Source organism: Cardiocondyla obscurior, linkage group LG02 (assembly GCF_019399895.1).
Source record: "Cardiocondyla obscurior isolate alpha-2009 linkage group LG02, Cobs3.1, whole genome shotgun sequence".
NCBI classification, from domain to species: domain Eukaryota; kingdom Metazoa; phylum Arthropoda; class Insecta; order Hymenoptera; family Formicidae; genus Cardiocondyla; species Cardiocondyla obscurior.
The window spans coordinates 2,878,696-2,900,835 of NC_091865.1; the positions used below are offsets into that span (position 1 = coordinate 2,878,696).

Here is a 22,140-nt window from a genome sequence, read left to right on the forward strand (position 1 = left end):
GCCTGCCTCTCTCGCGCGCGCGAGCGCTGAATATTTGCCGTTTTGATTAGAGTGCGAAGCAGTTTCGCGCGAATCTCTTGTCGCGATGGTATTTCAAGGGCTCGAAATGTACGTCGGTCAAATCATTGCGTCGTATCAGCCTGGACGCAATGATAACGCGCTACCGGTCATTCGCGCCATATTAATCATTCGTTCGTTACTGCTGTTCGCGGAAATACTCTCCGGCTTGGGAGATCAAGATACCTCGGTGAGGATTTAAGTCATGAATCGCTCGAATAACGCGTGGAATAAAAATTACGCGATACGCGCGGAAGAAGTAATTCTGTTTTTTATTTTTTTCTTTTTTTTCTGTTGTTAAAAAGATCGCGTCTAGGAGTTTTATCGAAACGTACGTTTCGCGCGTGACTATCTCCGCGGTGTGCTTCTCGCTGTCGGCGAGGACAAAAAGGTGCCCGCCGGTGGTTGCTGACGGGAAGAACGCGGTGGTGGCGGCGACCGGGTGGAGGGCGGCGTAGAACGCAGGCGTCGAGAGAAGAAGAGCACGCGAGATGAGCTGGGCGGAGCGGCGTTGAACTCCAAACAAATAATCTAGGACGTCTCAATCCTGTCCAAAGCGGCGGACGTCGCCTCCTCCTTTTCCACTCTCGTGCGATTCTCTCGTTCCTCTTCCTTGTACTTCGCGGCCCCCGTCTGCCCCGACGGTGATCCGCGCTGTCACAACGCCCGCGAGGGGATCAACGAGTGCCCCGAAATCGTCGGTAAATTATCGTGCCGCGGACATGTGGCGTTTAGCTCGGTGTAATTGATTGCCCCGTGCCTAGGAGGCTCGAGCGGAGACGGCCGGGGACCTCGGGGTACAGGCCTCGAGGCATAAATTATAATTGAATTAGCCTGAGTTCTTAATTAGACCGCTGGAGCGAGGACCCTCGACCCGCTCTCTCTTTACAACTTCATGCCGCGCGCGGCTCTCTTTTCACCGCGTCTCTCCCCCTTTTGCTATATCTTGCCTCGACAACGCTCCTCGTTTCTCGTGCTTTGTCCACGTCGCTGTTCGCCTCACCTCTGTCCCGTTCGCCTCCCGCGAGATAATTTACTACGGGGGCGTCGCTATTGCATGTCTGATGCGCGCGTCTCTTTCTCCGTATCTCTGTTTTTTTTTTTTTTTTTTTGTTTCTCTCGGTTCTTTCCGCGGCGCCGGATCCCGGCATCCTTTGTGCAAAATGGCCGGCGGAGGATTCCGCCGCGCTTTCGCGATCTCGGAAACCTTTTCCTGGTGCTTGGCTTCGTCTGGTTCTCCAATCGCCGAGGCAGAAAGCAGTGGCGGCGGCGGTAGCGATGGCGGTGGTTGCCGAAGAGATTGCTATTGTTTTCCTTCTCGCCGAGAGAGCCCCAGCTCTCGTTCGTGCTTTACGAGCAGAGCTCACTCACACCGGGCTGTAATGAATTACGAGCGATATCCACGAAAGAGAGAAAGATCGTGGAAAAGCGGAGAAGTTCGGTGGAGCAACGTGCCGAAAAAGCCACGACAACATTCGATGTAGAAGAAGCGAAATACGTACATCTGCAAAATTACGTAGACGACACTTGAAATAAATCAGATTACGGAGAAGTATAAAATGAAATCCATTTCGAACAAATCGCATAAAAATGTGGAATGTGCGTGACTCCTTAATTAGAAAAATTAATCTAGAAATACGGCGGGTTTGCAGGTATTTGTAATCGAACATATTGAATCCGTTACTTTTGTCTCAGCTTTGAATAAAAATAAAATTGGATAAATTAAGAACTCGATGTGTTCCGAAAAAGAAATTGTCTCGAGCGAGCACGAGAGTCAACGGCGACGGGCGTTTGCTGCCTGCGGGCCGCGGGTATACGCAATCGGAGGCATGCAATTAACGTGATATCGATCGGAATCGCGTGGCGCGGCGGCCGTCGGGCGCGGTGCCCTCGCCTCGGTGCAATCTCTTTCCCAGCTCGACTTAAAGCCAGCCCGATCGTAACTCCAGCTTTTATCGGGGAGATTCGTTTCCGCCGGCGCGTGCAAAACAAACGGCGACGCTCGCCGGTACGCGAGGCGCATCCGCAACCCTGGACCCTCCTCTCTCCCTTTCGTTCCCTCGGCCGTGCCCGCGCGTTCTACGCGTATCTACGCTTTCCGCGCTCGTAAAAGGAACGTTTATTATCGCGCGTGTCCCGCGATAAGCGCCCTGTCCAGCCGCCCGTCCTTCGTCCTGTTGTCCGAGAGCACGAACGCCGGGGACAAGGAGTCTCGTTCTTGGATTCTTGAATCGCCCGTCTGTGCCGCGACGTCTCTCAGCCGAGCTCGAACACTTCAGAGAACACTCTTGTAAATTATGCAAGCGCTTTATCCCATTCCGCTTCCCGGTAAGCAATCCCGCGAAAGAAAGCGGAATTTACATTTGCACAATTACCCGCAAGAGATAAAAAAAAACCGAGCCACGTATTTTCTATAAAGAAAACGTCAGTTGTAGGTCGGAAATACAATGAGATAAAACCGAAGGGGGGAGACAAAAAAAAGAAGAGGAAGGGGAAATAATTTATCGTATACCTTTCGTTAAGTTTGTGGCTTGTAATAATAGTTCAATAAATATGCTTTAAATCTGTCGGACCGTTAATTTCGGCCGGTAGGTATGCGTTGATAATTAATTTCTACGTTCGGCGAGATCGCATCGGCCGCACGTAGCGCCAGGCGCATACGCGCTGGCGGATTCTGAGGTCGTACATCTTGGTCCTTCTTTTTTGGCCGGCGAACGTATAGAGAGAGGAAGAGAGAAAGAGAGATATATACATATATATAGTCGGCAAACGGGAGAAGAGACGGGTAAGGATGCCCCCGCGGTTGAGACTAGCGGGCGGTAGCCGTTCAGACGATGCAAATTCGAAACCGAAAACATTCGCGATGTATAATTCATCGCGCTGGCCCGCCTACGCGCGATATTACGCGTGCTTTCGTGACAATGACACAATGTTTGCGGCCACGCGGGACGCCGGTTGGCATGCGCGTGTCGTAATCGCGCGCGACCCAAAGTCGCTTTTCGGTTCGTAATACCGAGGACGAGGCTTGGTGCTTCGAGTCGCGCACACGCGCGTCGGAAAGATTTAATGCCGCCGAGATTAACGAACGATTCGATAGCTACTTTAATAATCGTTGAATACTCGAAAACGTTCTCCTACATTCCACGACGCTGGTCTCTGCTTCGGGTGTATCGTGGAATTGGCAAAAATTAGGATAAAAATTGTATTAAATTGAAAAAAAAAAGATTTAAACAATATCTTTCTTTACGTTCTCTTATTCTATTAATTTTATTTTGAAAATGTATGCGCGTAAATTCATTGAGCGTTTAGTCAAGCGACTCGCGAGCTCTAATGGCTCAAGTTTTCCGATGCACCGCGCGAGTATCCAAAGGAAAAGTGATGTAGAGCCGGAGGGTACGGTCGAGGGGTGATTTCACTGGGAACGGGAGGACTGTACGGCGAGTGTTCGGGGGGATGAGGCGATCATCGCAATCCGGGTGCCAATCGTTGAACCCGAACAAACGGAGCAATCGGCTCGTAAAGCCGTAAAAGCAAAAGTATTTCGACTCAATCGCTCCCGATGTACGTATAGATATGTGTGAGTGCTCACGTCGACGTCGATCGTCACGGTGGGACCGTGGATGACGCTCGCACCCTTCCGCGGGATGTACCACACGGAGAAATGTGCGCGTACGAGCGGGAACGTGGCGCGCATGCATCAGACGGAAGGAAAAATACCTCGGCTTTCTCTTTCTGTCCTTTCCCGGCTCTCGCGTATCAAACTTGCACTATAAAAACGCCTTGATGAACGGAATATCCGCTCCGCAGACGAATTTCGCCGGAACGTCGAGGAGTATTTCTTTACATCTGTTTGCACGGCGCCTGGCGGATTTGCCTTTACGCACAGTGGCGTGGAAACTTATGTCGCAAGTTGAAATATAGCTCTGTTATTTTTTTTTTTCTTTTTTTTTTATTCGACGAAAAAGAAATTTATAGGGGTGAAGGTATTGATATTGTTATTCACAATTTTATTGCAAATATATTTTTATCAGAATAGGGAACAATATGTCTGTTACATCGTAGGTTTGACATTGTTAAATTATAATTAAAAACTGATAGTATTTTAATTACTCAAGTTGCATTTCGTAGCACTCAAGTCTTTCGATTGTCTTACTATGATGCATTTAATTGTAAATGCAAATGCAGCTCAGTCTGGCTAGTGCGGAGGCTATCTACTTACGTATTACTTAGTCTTTCGATTCTTGTCTAATTCAGAATGTCTCGCCGCGAAAATTCTCGTCTCATCCTAATATATAATTGCTTTTTGCAAGTACACGTAAACTTCGGCAAATCCACACGCGGAAGATTTTATTTAATTACGTTCGACAGCCGTGTCGCCGCTCGGCAACTACTTTTGGCGATGCGCAAAGATACAAGGTGTAGATTCACTATTTTGGGAATTCCATTGGGAAACTTGCTTCGTCATTTATCGGGCTGGGATTGTCCGATGATCCTCTTTATTTTTTTCGTGGCTGTTGCAATTAACACGGTTTCGAGGTTCCTGTTTTATAACCGAGGAGCCTCGACGCGACTTGTTTCCTGGCGTGTAATCGTCTCACGATTTAATGGCACGCGTAGCGCCAGATATTTTAGCACTTGTTCCGGAAAGTCAAGCGCAAACAGAATTCAAAATTGACGAGTTGGGAGCGACGGGAAGGAAAGAAAAATAAAAAAAATATTAAACAAATATCGGCAGGTACATATATCGGTAAGCGATTCGGCTGCTGCGGCGTGTTCGCTTGTTAATGGCATGGGAAGATCCTGTCGAGATCCCGCTAAGGAGTAGCGGTGTAGAGGTTGTTGATAAAAAAAGAGCAACGACGGGGATATTTTCTCGTTCGCCGTCCCCGCGCACCCTTGAGCTAGTAAAGCTAATTAAGAAATAAGTCGGACCACCAACGTCGGTAGATAATTTGCATGCCGCGGCACGAAGATCGAGTAAACGCGATATGAAATATTACTAATAGTATCGCATAGACTCCGAGGCACCACATCTTGCGATGCTACTTGTTTTTTCTTTTTTTTTTTTAATTGAAAATGGTAAACGAGAATTTACCGAAACGATATTCTCTCGGAGAAATTAAGAAAACTTGGTAAACTTTTGAGAAGTAATAATTTACGGTAAAAAAAAAAAAAGGAAAATTGTTGAAACAAAATTACAAATAGAATTTGTCTTCAACAACCACTCGAGTTACATTAATAATCGCACGACATCGGAGTTATGCGGCAGCTATGTGATAAGATGGGAGGAGGTCAAAGTTATCGAGAATACTATCCATGACATCAAAGTTATTCCGCCACGGCAGACCACCTGATCGCGGTTAGATGATTGTCCGAGAGTATCGGGGCCAATTAGCGGCAGTCCATACCGCCGATTGGATACCGCGTTTCCCCGCTGACTATATTCCCGATTGGATATCACTCGGCCATGACAAAGTCCCTCCTGCAAGCGGAGAAACAGCCGCGGTACGTCCGCCTCGGACTGGTTCTACTCTGAAATCAGGAAAGCCCCCTTCCCCCCGCTCTCTTTCTCTCTTCGATTCGCTCAGCCGCGTTCCTTTCTTCTTCTTTCGCTTTCGCCGTTATCGTTTAATCGGTGCAAATCACTCGCTAATTACATCTAAAATGACTTACACATGTGAAGCAGGCTCAAGCGAAGCTGAAGAGTAAGAGGGAGGGCCTTCGCATCGACGTTGCGAACGCACACGCAGTTAATGGCGCTTGTACGTTTATGCATATTGATGGCCGAGTCTCTCCGGTACACCGATTGATTTCATCGCTAATTGTATCCAACCGTGTTGCTCGTTATCAGGAAAGGTGCTCTTCTCGCGCGCTCGTCTCGGCTGAGGCGCGCGGCGGCGAACAGTGGCGGGCGCGGCGTTTACAGCGACGTTTTAATTAGATCGGTTAATAGCGCACGAAAGTGGGTCGGTCTTTAAAGACAATAAATGTATCGCGAATTTGAGGATCATCGGCGCGCTTCACGCGCCGGCACTCGACCGAGCGCACCGAGTTATTAAACCACCGGCGATTCCGGCCGGTCATTTCACGGCGGGTTAAAATCGCTTCTGAACTTAGTACCTTCGGACCATTCTCGTCTGCGCGAGCCGGCATGCAACTCTACGAATACTCTGTTTTTTTCTTTTTTCTTAATTTTTTTCTTTCCTCGCGCGAATCGATAAGCTCCTATTAACGGCGTAATTATCTGTTTCGCGTAATTAAAAGTAAATTAACTTCATATCGTTTAAACCGTTTAAAGACGATGTAAAAGATTATCGCAACGTAAATGAAGTACTTAATAATCGAGGCGTCAGAATATCTTTGATCACAGTCGTTTCTCGTTTTTGTTCTAGGAAAAAGAAAAGAAATTAGACTGCTGAATAAACAAAAGTATTTTATGCTATTGTAACAGCATTTATTAATTTATTTTTTTCCTTAAATTATCAATTAATTTAATTGTGGATGATATTCTGGTAAAAAAAGATCGCTGACGATGACGTTACTCATCGAGCAAGTCTGAGGACATTCTTGATAAAAATTCGATATCGTATCCCTTTTCTGGGGTAAGTAAACATTCGATTGTTCGGTGCTGATCGCGAGAACGACCATCATAGATATCGCGACGGTATGTTAAGACATTGACGTAACACGTTTATTTCGGGCACTGCTCAGGCGATTCCACGAAATTCCCGAGAACGATTACACGAATTCCATCGGCGACTTCGCAAGTCTTATCTCCACGTACTCCCACACAGTTGTTATCAGCTATTCCGAGGTATTATACTCGCGTCGAGAATATTTTTCTCGCACGCGAACGACCGCGGTGCTCGAAGTTAATTATGCCCGCAGCGTAATCACATTAAACGACGCTTAACTATTTGCCTAACGGAATTCTTGCATAATAAATAAATAAATATTGGAAAAAAAAAGAAAAGAAAAAAAAATTGCCTCTCGCATCGTTCAATTTGTGGTAATTCCTCGCGCGTTTCCTGAAATTCTCTTAAACATATTCGTTATTTAGCAGGCTTTTAATTTAAAAATAAATCAACAATGACGTCGCGCGTGCATAATATGCGAATACATTTCGAGTGATTTTTACGGTGTATTTCATATCTGAGATTATTCGAAATTTCTCCGATCGGAAGCAAAATTGAGCACTCGCCGACTACTGGCATGGCTCTTCTCGTCGAATGCGGATCGTAAAACTTCCGCGGACGTTCCGTCGGCAGCTTGATTTAATCTTCCTCCTTGAGAGCATTTTTCCGTCTTCATGGACGTCGACGGCGCGGCATTGGCTTATCCCCCGATGCGAACGACCGACTAAATATAAATTTAATAGATGGATCATTGCCCGAATCGATCGAACGCGGGGCCGAAGCTGCCGTTCCCGATGGCTCGGATTGCCGGGGAGAGAGTGCCCTAAAAGTGCGCCTTCGCTCTTGTCTGGATTCGTCGGCTAACCAAGTTTCGTATGACTAATCTCCGCTGACTCATCGTTCGGCATCGCGAACGAGGAAGATCCGTCGCGGAACGGATTTTGGCAGTATCATTTTCTTTCGGCGTCACTGAACAATACACTCCCGTCTCGGTAACGCGATAATGCCGAGTTTACGTCTTCATTCGCTTGATTTTTTTTTCGATCGCGATGACCCGCATCTTCCGATCGAAGTCCTCCCTCGCTGACCTCGTCGGTGCGCGACCCTTGACTCGTAAAGACGGGTACTTTCGATGGCAAATAATATGGGGAGGTCCCTTCGGTTAGCCGGTTAACGGTAAAAAAATGGAAAGCTAGCGAGAGGGCAGTCGTTTTTCTCGAATCGTCGAAGCGTGCGCTTCTGATAGCGCCGGGATTCTGAGAAGAGAAGCAGTGAGAAAGAGAGACGCGAAGAGGAGAAGAAATAGTGAGAGTTAAGTGATGGTGGGTGGGCGAGATGGTTATTTAAATGCCCATAAGAACCATTAGAGATTACGGTCCAACAACAAACCGTCGACGTGGATGAGCCAAGTCGAACGGCGATATGTAGCTTCTCGAAATAAAATTTTCCATGACTCTCATACTTTTTTTTTTTCTTTTTTTTTTCCCCTTTTCCCCTCTGTACTTTTTCCTTGCGATGGCACACGCGGCTTCGAGAACTTCCACGCGAAAATGCATTTGCGGACGGACAGTTAGCAAATACGTACGACACGCGTCAGCATATCCTTGACCGTTCCTGTTTAAAAATACACGACCGGATTATGACAATTATATCTGTTCGATGTGATGTGTGTGTATATAGAGCGCGCATTCATATAGCCGCGTCTTCATCGTCGTTCTCGTGGCAGGATGAATTCGTAGATGAATCATATATTCCCGGTAATATGATAACTGGCGGCTCGAAATGATATGCGCAGCGTTCCCTAGTTTTTGCAGTCAACACCGAGTCACACACGCTCGTTCATAAAATTAAGACGTAAATTTATATCTCGCGCTCACATCACTCGCGTTATAATTAGACATTTTCTTTTTTTTTTCTTTTTTTCTTTTTTTTTTTTCCTCCCCCTCCCAATGGCCTCTATCACTTTAATTACATCTTGTGATACAACTTGTAATATAATGTTAATAACTTATATTAAATCTCTATCTGGATGATCGTATGAAACGATATTGATCTAAAATTACGCATAATTATACATTTTACTAAAATCATTGAAAATGTATGGCATATATCGATAAGGCTGACTGGCGGTGACTGAAAATAAATTTAGATTTCGAAATATCGGCGCACCTGAGGCTTTCTCAATGCACTTCGCGTGATTTACGCTGAAATACATTTACGATTATCGCGATCACCCACATCGAGTCGTCGGACACGAAAGTATGTGCGACGATACACATAGCGGCTCCTCTTTTGGGAGATATCGCCGCGTTCCCAGACGTCGGTCACGGCGAACGTAGCACCGTGAGGCGATCACGTTGGGTTATCGGCGACGAAATGAATTCCTAAAACTCAATTAACTGCAGCCTCTTTAACGGGCCCCCAGCTTAACGAACGAGAGGCGAGGTAATGAACGGCCGTGCAGGATATATGCCGGGCTTTCGATCAGGCCGAGCTATCCGTGAACGTTCATTCGAAACCGATATACCCGCCCTAAGAGCATCGAATGATCCAACCCTTTTAAGTAGGTCTAAGTAAAACGCTAGGAATGCAAGGGATAGCTTGATGGTACTTCATCGGCGAGGTACAAGATCAGTTTCAACGGTGACTCATCGTGAGTTCGTTCGGACAGCACCGTTTCAACGTCAATTCATTTCACAAGTGTATAAGAGAGTGTTTACGAGTATATATGAGTGTATACGAGTGTCAATCGAATTCCCGTTTAAAGCATTTGAAAATTATAATGAGCGAGAAATAGTAGGAGAAAGGAAGAGAAAGAAAGAAAAGAAAAAAAAAGAAAATTATTAGAATAATATTCTGAATTTACGATTCAGAAATAAAATTTATTAATTTATACTTTAAATTTAAAATATATTATGAAAATTAATAGAAATTAATTTTCTTTCAAATTTATAAAATAGGGATAAATTTTTTTTTTTATTATTTTAAATCATTTAATATATATAATTCGCTATTTATGCACGATTGTCTGGAATCAACAAATCACCGTGGACGGTTTTTCTTTCGCAACGATGATATTTATCCATCTACCCCTTGCTCTCATCCCGCCACTCTGCAGCCGTTTTTTTTTCTCCGCCGGGCAGCAGGGTAGGGGAGAATGACGAGGAGCGTGTCAGAATGAATGTGACGCCGGCGGAACGTCGCGGCTTCCAAGCAAAAACTACGTCGCGTACTCCTCTCGCGTGGCTCCTCTTCTTGTTTGCGCCTTCTTCTCTCTTTCCTTATACTCGTCGTCTCTTTCCTTTTTCTTTTCCCCGTCTGCGTCCCGACCGTGGTGCTCTTGACGCACGACAGTTCTCTACGTAGCGTTACAGGACGCGTTTAGTCGCTCGTCGTCTCTTTATCCGTTCTCCATAAACGCACGACGTCGACGGCTATCTACCACTTCACGTGGCACCAGCCTGGAGACACGAGTGTACTCGTGCTTGAAGAAGAAAAAAAAAAAAGGGTCAGGCTCGATCAACGAGATAGTTCGCGCGTCGTGGCCTACGCTGGCATAGTTCCGACCGCAGGACCGATCCGCGTTGTTTCCACTCTGTCAAGTGACGTGCCTCCGCATCTGATCTTTTACGCGCGGATCGTAACCGATCGTGGCTATTGTAATGGATCCATTATTGGTACAAGAGTAGAGGTTTTAGCCTATGCCACGTTAAGTATACATATTTTATGATTGCGGTCTATGTGCTAATTATAGTCGAGTGTTTGTGACTCGAGGTGCGAAGATATATATATATATATATATATATTTTTTTTTTTTTTCTAGAGTGAAAATGATAAAAGTAACTATTTTTTAAGTATTAATAACTATTAGTGTAAATTATTTTCTTTGCGATCAATCATGATATTTATTAATATATTTAGCGTTGTCATAACGACGTGATAACTGATATGTTAACACTTGGAAATTAAATTAGAAACAATTTGATTTTTTTCGGGAAAATTAAAACTCTACGAGGATACGTAAGTATGTAATAATGGAAATATACGAGGAATGTGTAGTGGAAGATTATTCACAGCGTGGCGCGATGACAAGCTGCGCAGCATTTGGAAATTTCGGTGGTAACCGCGTGAAGTAAACGGGATTAATAGGCGTTTGTCGTAGAAATGACGGGAATGACACAGAAATTCGACAGAAAGGCTAAATTTTAAAGCGCACAGCGGCGGCTCCTTTGGTTAGTCATCATTTTTAGCCGAGTTATTAGAAAAGTGCGTATACGGGTGAGATCGAACATAATTGTAATTTTTATTTTATATCGTTGGAGAAATAAAAATGTACTCTACGCGTATGTATGTCAAGGATAATGCATATTTTTTTAAATTAATCTGACTCAAGAAGAAAGTATGCCGATAAGAATCTTTTTCTTTTTTTTTAAGTTGAAGATTAGGCTTTTATGATGAACGCGATAAGATGCTTCTTTATTGACATGAAATTTACGCAGTGGGATATTTGTCACATAGTTCTATTTTTAAGTATTTTAATCTATTAATGACATTGCTGATTTTTAATTCGAGAAATCTCTCTCGGGATGAATAATAGAATTTATAATTATATCTTACGACAGATTTCGGATTGACCTTCTTTTTTTTTTTCTTTTTTTTAACTTACGAAAAATTTAGCAAAGTTGTGAAATTATTTTAATCAATTGTCTGGCGCGTTATTTGAAAAGTAAAATTTTTAGAAACCACATCGTTGACTTGCAGATGCGCCAATAATATGTGATTGCGGTTGCGATGATTGTAATATTGTGTCCGCTGCGCGATTAGGCCCGGTCAGTTAGCGGTCGAATTTACTGGTTCTAAATCAAATGGTGACCCGCGTTACTGGTTGATTTTGATCGCGACGCTGGCGATGCGACGCATTGCCGCCACGATTGGTCACGACAATTTGCCGTGGCCGTCTGGGAATCCATTGACACGCGTGATTTGTCGCAATTTGCCATGGCAATGTAGGAAACATTTCGGAGCTAGCTTTTGTGACGCGACGCCAGGTGATTTCTTCCTTTGGGGCGTTCGCGTAGATCGGCTCGTGCTGCATGGGCACTACAAAGGTAGTAAATCTCGTGGTTATCCTCAATGGAGACGTCGTCGTTTATCTGCCTCTTCCCATAACGCTGGAAGGCCCATTGGAACGGTTTACTGAAAGGCTATTTTCAGGCTTTCAATAAATAATGCCGCGATATAAATTGATATTTTTATAATAGATAATTAATGTCGGACGTGTTGAACGGACGACGCAAACTGGTTGAGACGGCTTTCCGAGGAAAAATAGAAGAAGAAGAAAAAAGGAAAAAAAGAAAAAAAAAAAGAAAAATCTGCGTTATTCCGAATTTGTCGGTTAACGCGGTCTCATAACTTTGTTACGTCCGCGTCAATATGTTGCAGCGCGGAACGATATGCCAAACGCGTCGCTCGATAGCAATTCATTTAGTCGACAACGCAAACAAGTTCCGATGTACGCGTCGGGCAGCTTCGTGGACGGCGAGGAACCTAGGTGATCGATTAGGTCGCTCATTAAACGACGCTGACAACGAGCGTGATCGTACTCCGGCATGACTCCTCGGGACCCGGGGTCGAGGGTGTGTGGTAACGCAAACGAAATTCGTGTACGCCGCTCGGGCGACAGGCGGTGTCCAGCTGAGAGTCATCGGCGTCGGGTCGGTAGTCGCGTTTTTCATCGTCGTGTCGGAGCCTATTCAAGTGTTGGCAGTTTTTCACGCGGCAGGCGACAAATATCCCCACCAAAATCCCCTTTGGATGAGTCCTCACGTGGTCCGGGATGTCATGCCGGGTCTCATCTTCGCCGGCACATTCACCGTGCCGATCCCGTCTCGGTGACTACGAAGTCGCGTGTACCAAGTGAACTTTTCAATGTTTAATCGCGATCATACGCCTCGCAGTGATCGCGCCGGTAGAGATACGTGACCTCGCGGCATCGACGATATTCGACGTCGCGATTTAATCTTTCCGTTCGCGATACGCGCGGGCAACTTGGCGCCTCGTCGACAGTGAATCTGTGCGGTACCGTGAAAATTTGGTACATCTATTGATAAATCTCACGACGATGTCCGCCGCTTTAACGCCGCCTGGCTGATAGAGTCGATACGCTTGGGGAACCACCTTCGTTCTCGTGACTGTTGGGAACTTTGGCGTGATTCAGTCGGCGTTACGATTAATGTAGATATCGATGTAATCCAGGTTAAACCTCGACTCGAAGCTTCGCGGACTGCGCTTCAATGGGTGCGCGGCGGTAATTCATCGCGCTAGCGCTTAATGCCGAAAAGGTATATAGACACGGCCGCGGGCTTTTCCCGCGGAGTTAATCTCGCGCGACAGCGAGCGGCGACGCGCCGTGACAACGTAATCGGCATGATTTTCTTGCTGAAATTCCGACGATGACGTAATACGGCGATCGCGCAGTCACGTTGACGATTCGAAATTAGAATTATCCGCGCCGATCGGGACGAAAGTGCAGTCGGGCCGAGCGCGCGGAGTGTCATCGGCTTGCCAAATGTGTCTCATTGTGTAAACGTATATTTCTCGTACATTATCTCGCAACGGAGACCGCGAGGATTCGCGGCGAAACGACGTGCTTAAATCGTTATTGCGGCTAGCTGGTCGTAATTCGTGCGATTTACAATGCATAGACTGAGATGACACGCCGAGGCGGAGACGTGCAGCTATGTCTACGGCGATCGTTGGGTGAGTTACGGCGATTTCACCGCCACGTTGACATGCCTCGCGTCGTCCCCCGAGATATCTTCGGGATTCCAATCCGCAGTCGATGAATCGGTAACGAAGGCAGGGATATTGTTACTTTTATCGCTGATCGTAATCCGCTCTTTCTCTCTCTCTCGTGCCGCCACTTCGTGATAAAACTCGGAGAGACTTTGTAACTTTTTTAGGATTTCTCGTGAAATCACGCTCATCGTTTATTACGTACTTTCGCGGAAAGAAAATAACGCGAGAAGGCGCGCATTCGCGTGTTTATCTCTATGTGACTCCGGCATTCTTTTCCTACGCTGTTATTAACGGATATCGGTACGGGACGTAAGTAACGAGCGTTAACTGGATGCTGCGTCACGAAGCGCGCCAATGCGGCGTATGACGCGCGCATGCCGATCTTGCGTGTCGGAATTTGTCACGGTCGGATTTCACGACGTCCTGGAATTTCGCGACTCTTCGGAATTCCGTGACGCGGCCACGTGTGCGCCGCCAACGGCGCCGGGTTTAGCTTAGCGGCGCGTGTGGGCATGCATCCAGCCTCCGCGGTCCAGCACGCGATCGGGCACCGATGCGCGTCTCTTCTTCCTCCGCGTACGATTTGTTGTCGAAACTTTTTCAACGTTTTGCAATAAGATTATAAATTTCGTAGGCAATATTGTGGCAAAGTAACGACGAAATAAATTCGCCGTTCGATGAAAAGCGATCTCGCACCAAGAATACAATCCGCTTTGCTCGTAATTAACGCGACAGTCTAGGCTGGAACTCTTTGTCCTCGGCACTCTTTCCGTCCTGATGACACGCGAAACATCTCACGGACATCTCGCTCGGACATTTTTCCTTCTTACGTAACGACGTCTCGGGAGATCCGAATGTTAATATATCCCCGCGCCTTTCGACGCCGCGCGCCGGCGATTACCTTCATCGCGGTACACCGCGCGTATTACCGCATCCGAGGTGATCCACGGCTGTTAATGAATCGGCTAGCAAGAGCTTGTCAGCGGGACGTCGTTGTGACTAAGTTTGCAATTATGTAAACCGGCATCCCGGCGAGTGGCATACCCGTACACCTTGATTCAGAGACGGTGGTCTACGTTGATGATAAAAATTAAAAAAAAAAAAGAAAAAAAATGATATTGACGTTGCCGACATAAATTAGATACTTCGGAATGTGGCGGTACGTTCCGCAAGCGACTCTTGGTACAGTAAAACAAACAAACGTGATCTATTTATAAAGAATTATTTTTTAATATAGACTTTCTTCGTTCAAGCGTTATTACTTAAAAAAAAAACTTTTTTTTAATTAATCAATTTTTTTTTTCTTTTTTTCAAAGAAATAGTCTTTGGAAATTATATCTGGAGTAGGAATAGTTTCTTCTTTCTTTACATATCCGACGACCGAATGCAATTGTGCATCGAGTCGCTGCCCGTGGTCGTGCCAATGCAATTAAACCTCGATACCCGAGTCGACTGCGTGCACCACGCACCGCGTTACGACCCGGCGTGGTATCGCGCAAGGAGTGCGATGAATGCACGTTAAGGAGCCGTGGCGAAATCTGTACCGTCGTTACTTTCGCCTTACAAGTTTTCCTTATAAACTTTTCGAAGATCGCGCTGATTGCTACATTGGTACAGAAAATTAAATCCGGTTAGCGTTACCGTTTAGTCGTGACGATCGAGCTCGAAGGGACGTGTCAGAGGGATGTGAATGAGCGAGACGACGACGATGAAAACCCGATAGTTGAGAAATGAAGGATGCTTGTTCGCGAGGGAGCTCGTTCGACAGAGACAAAGCGAATATTTTAAGTGGAATCGGGGGGGGCCGCCCAAGCGGCATTCCACACCGGTGCACCGAGGTACATTGAGAGACGAGGTAGGCGGGATGAGGCGAAAGAAAGGCACGGTTTGGTCCACCCCGCGATACCACGGCCGAGCCAATAACCCAGTCGAATTAAAGCGAACGAGTAAGCGAGAGCTCATACCGGCGCGGCCGCGGCCACTGGTCACCTGTGTTCTGTAACACGAGATGCATTTGCATTGCGCAACTACTTGCGGCGGCTCGCCGCATGCAGCTCGCACGTAACTGGGTTATCATTTACAACCTGCGGCGCGGCGCGCCGCGTCACTATTCTACAATTCGCCAATGCGCCTTTCCCACACACGTCGGCGATATCATTAACTTCGGATCGTTTCTGTATCGATCGATAACCGTACGCGTTCGGGACTTATTTCAATCGGTATTAATTTTCAACATTTCTAAATCATGTAAAGATAGTTGATTATATTTAATTACAGCGTATTTCCACCGTGTAATTATTATTATATTTATTTTTGAGGATACCCATAAGATTTTTAACTGCTATATAATTTTAAAGTTTCTAAAAAAAAAAGGGTGTATGATTTATATCGATTTAGCGTAATCTATTTGTAACATCTTTTTAGCTTTAATTATCTCGCGCACACTGTTGCTTATCAGTTACAACTTATCAGGTGCACCTTGTATTTTCAATTTGTGCAATTGGAAGTAGTAATTGCTGGCGCGGGCTTACTATATAATCAAACGAAATTTATTAGCATATATGATTGCTTAGAATCGCCGCAAATTGGATGAAACGAAGTTATTACGTATTCCATTCGCGTCCCGGTCGACATTTTTAACTAACGGGTGTGTTTTTTTTGTTTCTAGGTTACCACAGCTTGCCGTTTTAGCGAAGATTTTGTGCCTCCTGATGGTGAGTATTTTCGTAGATAATCTTTTTACATAACACTTTCACAGAAATTGTAGCCTTCTCTCTATTGCGATATAAACGCGGTATGCCTTTTCGCAGCAATAAAAATGAAAGAGGTCTGAAAGTTGTTAGGGAAAATAAGTAGCTACAATGTATGTCACAGCTAATCTGTAATAAATATAACAATACTGCTTGGTTTTATAAGGCGTGAAAAAATTGTTTAATAATTTAATTCAAAAGATTATCGATAATTTCAATGCAGAAGTACGGAAAAAAAGAAAAAAAAAAAAAAAGAAAAAAAAATTCAATACCGGCGCTTTTATCGCGCTACGATCGATTTGTAATCTTATCTTTTCGAAGGCGACCGACATTTGTAGCACGAGCCAATTGCATAAAGGTAATCTGATGATCAGTCGGCCTAGTTTCGCGGACGGTAACGAGCGGCATAGAGTTCGAACCGAGCCACAGTTTCGCTGAAGCCGCAAAATCGCCTACTTCCTGGCTCCGCGAGTGTGTACGTGAAGATATATGGCCGGTCGCGAGGATGACTAGGTCAGATCTGAGATATCTCGCGCGCAAAGAGGTCAGGACCCGGGGAGAGGATCGCGTGCTGAAGCCCGTGCCAAGATTCGAGTAAATCGGCGATTACACCGGCACGCACCTTACCTGCCATAGATTAATGATCGGCGCTTCCACTCCTACGCGTTTACGGGCACTGACAATTTATATGGCCGAGAAGGCGGCTGCCGGCTTTGAACTCGTCTTAACTCATTGCGGCGTACATTTAATTCCCCGCTGTGGGCGCCGCGAAGCGCTATAAGTTTTGACGTCGCTTGAATTTTTTTTAGTACCCACGGCGGCGGTTCATTGCGGAACCGTTAGCCTGCCATCGCGCTTTGATTAAACGCGTGCATGATATATCGAGTTGTTCCTCCTTCTTTGATTTGATTCTCTCATTTCTAAACTGCCCACCATAACGCGTACCGGAGTATACTTTAACTCATTAATTTTTAATTTATCAAGCCGTAGACTAATAAATAAATTGATAGGCTACATTCGGTTAGTAACGTGCTGATGGTAACTTAAATTGGTTATTAATTAACATAACATTGTACAGATTGTTAAATTATGCTCGTTCGGATTTAATGTAGCGAAACGATTTTTTTTTAATCGATAAGACGCTTTTCAAAACTCAAATATTAATTGATATAAATTGCTAAAAAAAATTTCGATACTCCCGTGACGCTCGGTATTTATTACGCCTTTGTAATTAATGAAGATCTATGCCCGACTTTCCAATGCGATAAGTACAATTCGCGCGACAAATCTCGCCGTACGATGCGACTTCGAATAGTATTTAAATGAGATTTATGTATCCGCGATGCCAGTCTTGAGCGATGCAGCGAGCGGCGCGGTCCAATAAATAATTAAATAGACGGCCGGCTTAATCATGAGCGATAAATTTAAATGTCGCCGGAGTTAAAGCGCACGGCAAATCGCGACGGGCGTGTTCGAAGATATCGCCTTGATGATACCGCCGGCTAGGTGAGAATTTAACGGACAACCGCTATAAAGCTGCAAAGAGCTATTTATGCACACAATTCGTCATCGTCCGCTCGTTTCCTTATTGTTTGAAAGTTCTGTCGATTAAATGATAATGCGAATATCATGGCGATGACGCGGAATCAATTAACGCGTCGAGTATTTATCGGCGCGCCGCGCAACGAACGTGATTATCCCGCGCGTACTTTGTCTCAACGTAGAATTTAACGTATGGCACTCTCGCGCGCAGATAGCGCTCGCAAACCGTTCCCGCAGGTGTACGATCTACTTAACTTTGTGTGTTAAACGACGAAGAAGCTATGAACGGCTCTGTTAGCTCTATTCGCTTCTCGGGGCTATACCCGTAAATACGATCCACCCATCTCTCGGCATTAAAAGGCTCGTGTTACAGAATCGTGGAACTGCTATAAAATCCCGCAATGCGAATTTAATTGCTCTTTCCCGTTCGCACGTATTACTGCTCCGTCGTTGTACGTTCATTATATGGCGGTATTATACGACCATTGGTATTTCCTTGCGATAAATTCTGAAGTAAGCGCGCGGCATCGGATTCTGACGCGTAATGCGCGAAATATGCGAGAATCGCGAACAATCGGCTTAAAAATATGAACGTTTAATTGCGAGGACGTGCCACGATTTACTTAACGCCGGCGGGGCCGTACTTTGGATGCTTATGCATGCCGATTAATTCCGCACGAAATTACAATTAGGAGAAACGCGCGTCACGTTGCACGATGCGCAACGGTCCCTAATGTCACGGCTATCGCGTATGCGGATTCATGCGTCATTCGAACGCCGGGATCGAGCGATCGCGGCGAGCTTTTCATACTTCGATGCTTGCCGGACTGGCGCTCATTGCACCGGCTATCGCGGCAGCATCGCCGGCGCCACTTTTGATATAAACGAAACGCCAGTTTCGGCGACTATTAATGGATGGCTCGTGTCCGCTCGTTAACGAGATCTCGTGCCATCAGCGTACACCATCTCCGAGTAGCCGGCACGACGATTCCCCGCCTTCGTACGACACGGCGCATTTTTATCCCCGCTGCGCCCGTCGGAAAAGATCCGCGCGGGCGGATCGAGGAATGGCCCGATGTCGTGATATGTAAACCGACCGTAAAAGCGTTTCTTTCTCAACAGCCGTGGAAGAATTTCGTCGCTCTTAACGACTTTCAGCTCGGTCGTTGTTCTGAAAACATGTCACGCGAATTCGCGTCCTCGCCAGCTTTGTCCTTATATTCTACGAAAGATAAACTATCGGATAATTCTGTGGATAATACAAAACGCGGCTTTTTTTTTAACGTTTTTTATTTTATTAAAATTTCTTTTTTTCTTTCTTTTTTTTTTTTTTTAATTTGTACGTCTCACGTTTCACGTTCATTAAAAGTAATCGGGACTCTCTTAATGTTACGCCAAAATATTTTTCCAAAAGTGAGCCTGTACTAATTACACTCTTTTGTGATTGCAGGTGGTGATGTGCGGGGCGGTGCCGGCGATGGTGCGCTCCGTGAGTCTCTACTCGACTTGCAGCAGCGGTAATGTTACCGTAATAGGCCGCTCGATCAAAGCCATGGGACGAGACGATCATAATGCGCCCTACCGTAAGTAAGACCGCAGAAATTTATGCCCCACTTGTTGCTAACGTAATTTAAATGCGATAGATAAAACATTTGCTTCCCAAACTTAATTATTCATATCCCCTGCGCTCACGTACGTGCAATTTTTATACTAATTATCGATGCGGTAAAAGAAAAAAAAAAGAAAAAAAAATATTGCGGCACCCATAGCAATATACATGTATAAAATTTAAAAGGAGGTAAACAACATTGTTAATCGAATCGGATTTAGTCAGCATTTCTTTATCATCTCGAGAGGTAGTTTTGTGCATAGAAAAGGGCATTTTTGTCCGGGTGCAACGCAGTAAAGAATTTAACTTACTGTGATTCTTATCGACCGGCCCCAGTCGGTCGTGGACCTTATCTTTCCGTTTTCGCTATCGAATGCTCTCCACAACGGAGTCTTCCGGGATGAATTTTCATTTTTACGAACTAATAATTGCAGTCCTATTTCCGTGAGCAGCGCAACGGACGCACAAATGTCCGGAAAGAAATGAAAAGAGTTAAAGAGGAGGGTCGTCGAGGAGTCTCGATGAATTACGATGTAATCTTATCCCGTCTTGATTGTTTTCGGCTAGACACTCGTCGTTTGCTTTATCGTGCGCCGAATGTACTCCGTTCCATTTCTATTTATTGGAATTAGCTTTTACGAGCAGGTTATTCAGAAATAAAACGACTTAGCCTTATTTTTCGAAAAGTTGAAAGAGGGTACTCAGTGAAATATGTAAGATATTTTTACGCAAGTGTTCAGTCATTCTTTTTTTTTTGTTTTACCATTATTTTATCTTCTTTTCATGAAATCGTGAAAGCAACGCTTATTTATGAACAGGATATTATGATGATGTATTAATTGAACATTTGTCAAACGTATCCTTGATTAATGCTCGGTTAAATCGCAGGCACAAAAGTAGAAATGAATAAACGCCTCTCTCATTTGCCTCGCGCTACTCGGCTCGTGTACATTAATTTGCCGATGACCCTAATAACAGTCCAAAGTCCGAATCTTTTGTACGAAGATTACTAATGAGATTTTAAGTTCTGAGGTTAATATTTAAACGAATTTGAAACTAAAAAAACTCTTTAGCTGTACGCCGTATATTTCTCGCGCATATTTTCGCGGTAAAAAGAATTCAATTCGAATATAATTCTTTTGTTTATTTTACGCGGGACAGTGATTTAATCGTCGAATGTTACCAGCACGGGGTTTTGTGACGAGTCTCGCTAATGTAATAAGAAATCCCACGTCGTGACTTTAATTTCCTCGACTTCCGCGTCGGTCTTTTACCTTCCGACTGTTTTCCTCGTGGCGATCGCTTTCGCAATTTTGTGGGAAATTTTTGTACGCGATACCTCGAACGAAACGAGCGTGCGGGCTTGTCCGCCCTACGTGCGGCGTGAGTACGAGGCGGTTCCTCTTGAGAGGACTGCCGGCGAGGTAGGGGACGAAAGGAAGGCTCAGAAGGAGGGAAGAAGGTGCTCGCTTGTGCAAACAGAGGAGCCAGTTTTCGCGCCGCACGCTGCGCGTCGCGTCTGCACCTCCCCGAGATCCATCACCTTTGCGTACCTCTTTCTCCTCCGTCTCTTTGCCCCCTGCGCCTCCTCCTGCTTTTGCCTCCTTCTTTTCCCTCTGTTACTCTGCTCTCTCACCTCTCGCAGCACTCAGCTGCCGACAACGAACCTCTCCTGACCGGCGATTACTCAAGCCCCTCTCGCGACTCGAAACGCGGCGTGTGCTGCTGCACGAGGGATTGAGACACTGTGAAAGAGTCCTTGAAGAGCCACGTTACCGGACTTCGAGGAAGAGCCGCAACCATGACGGATCTTCGGAAGTTCCCCCCTGGGGTCTTTTGTAGCTCCGTTGTCGCGCGATAATCGTTCCTGAATACCAGCTGATAGCTATATTTGACGATTTTTTCGCGAACCGTACTGGCGAACGGATATAAGAATTATTTATCCCGTCTACTAATTGATATGTTGCGTTGGTATTCTATATTCAATATACCGCGTTGCGATTTAAATCGTAAAATAATGTTAGAACTACAGCCAGCCGGGAATGAAAAATTATAATTCAAATGCGTCAATTAATAACGCGATAATCACTGTCATCCACAATCAATGCAAATAATAATTATCGGACTTTCCGTTGCCCCGGTAGGCCGGCCAAAGAGATGCGCCTTCGACGTGACACGCTGCACTTGTAATTACCATGACGCGAAACGTACTTACTGCGCTTAAACGACTCCCCACACACCTCGCGGGACGTGTTCCGCCTGACGTTCGATACCTCCGAAATTGGGTGTCCTTCGGATTGGCACCCCGCGCCGATTTTCGGGCGCGACGCCGCCGTGAAAGAGGCGAAGCCACCGAGAACCGAACGGGGCCGTACGAGCGTCGAATCGGTTGCACCGATCGCCCAGACTGGAATTTAATTATTCGAGTCGCGGCGGGCTGTGATTACCGCGTCAGCCCGATAAACCAGACTTCACCTGTCGCACCTTTGATCCATCCCCGCGATACCCTCTCGCGCTGCATTCCCGTCCGTCTTGATGCGCCGGTCTTCGTCTACTGTGCACCGTCGAGGAGACGACGATCCTCACACATCGGCCAATCGTGCGTTTAGGTGTTAATGACAGGTTCGCTATTATACTCGCGCGCGCTCATAACGAGAGAGCCGCGTCTACGCGCCGTGTTCTCTCTTACCTTTCTCTTTTGACTTTTTCTTGCGCTTTACACGGTCGGTACCGACCATTTCTCCCTCGC

The 22,140-nt window shown here is 45.7% G+C and overlaps 1 protein-coding gene across 3 annotated transcripts in view; it reads left to right on the top strand.

The window, feature by feature from the left end:
- LOC139113133 (fibroblast growth factor 18) overlaps positions 1 to 22,140 on the top strand; it is a 103,113-nt gene that overhangs the window by 70,854 nt on the left and 10,119 nt on the right. For all 3 annotated transcript variants that reach the window (XM_070674061.1, XM_070674062.1, XM_070674063.1), the window contains exons 2-3: positions 16,159 to 16,204; positions 19,233 to 19,365. In XM_070674061.1, coding sequence (XP_070530162.1) covers positions 16,159 to 16,204; positions 19,233 to 19,365 — 179 coding nt within the window. The remainder of the gene's footprint in view (positions 1 to 16,158; positions 16,205 to 19,232; positions 19,366 to 22,140) is intronic.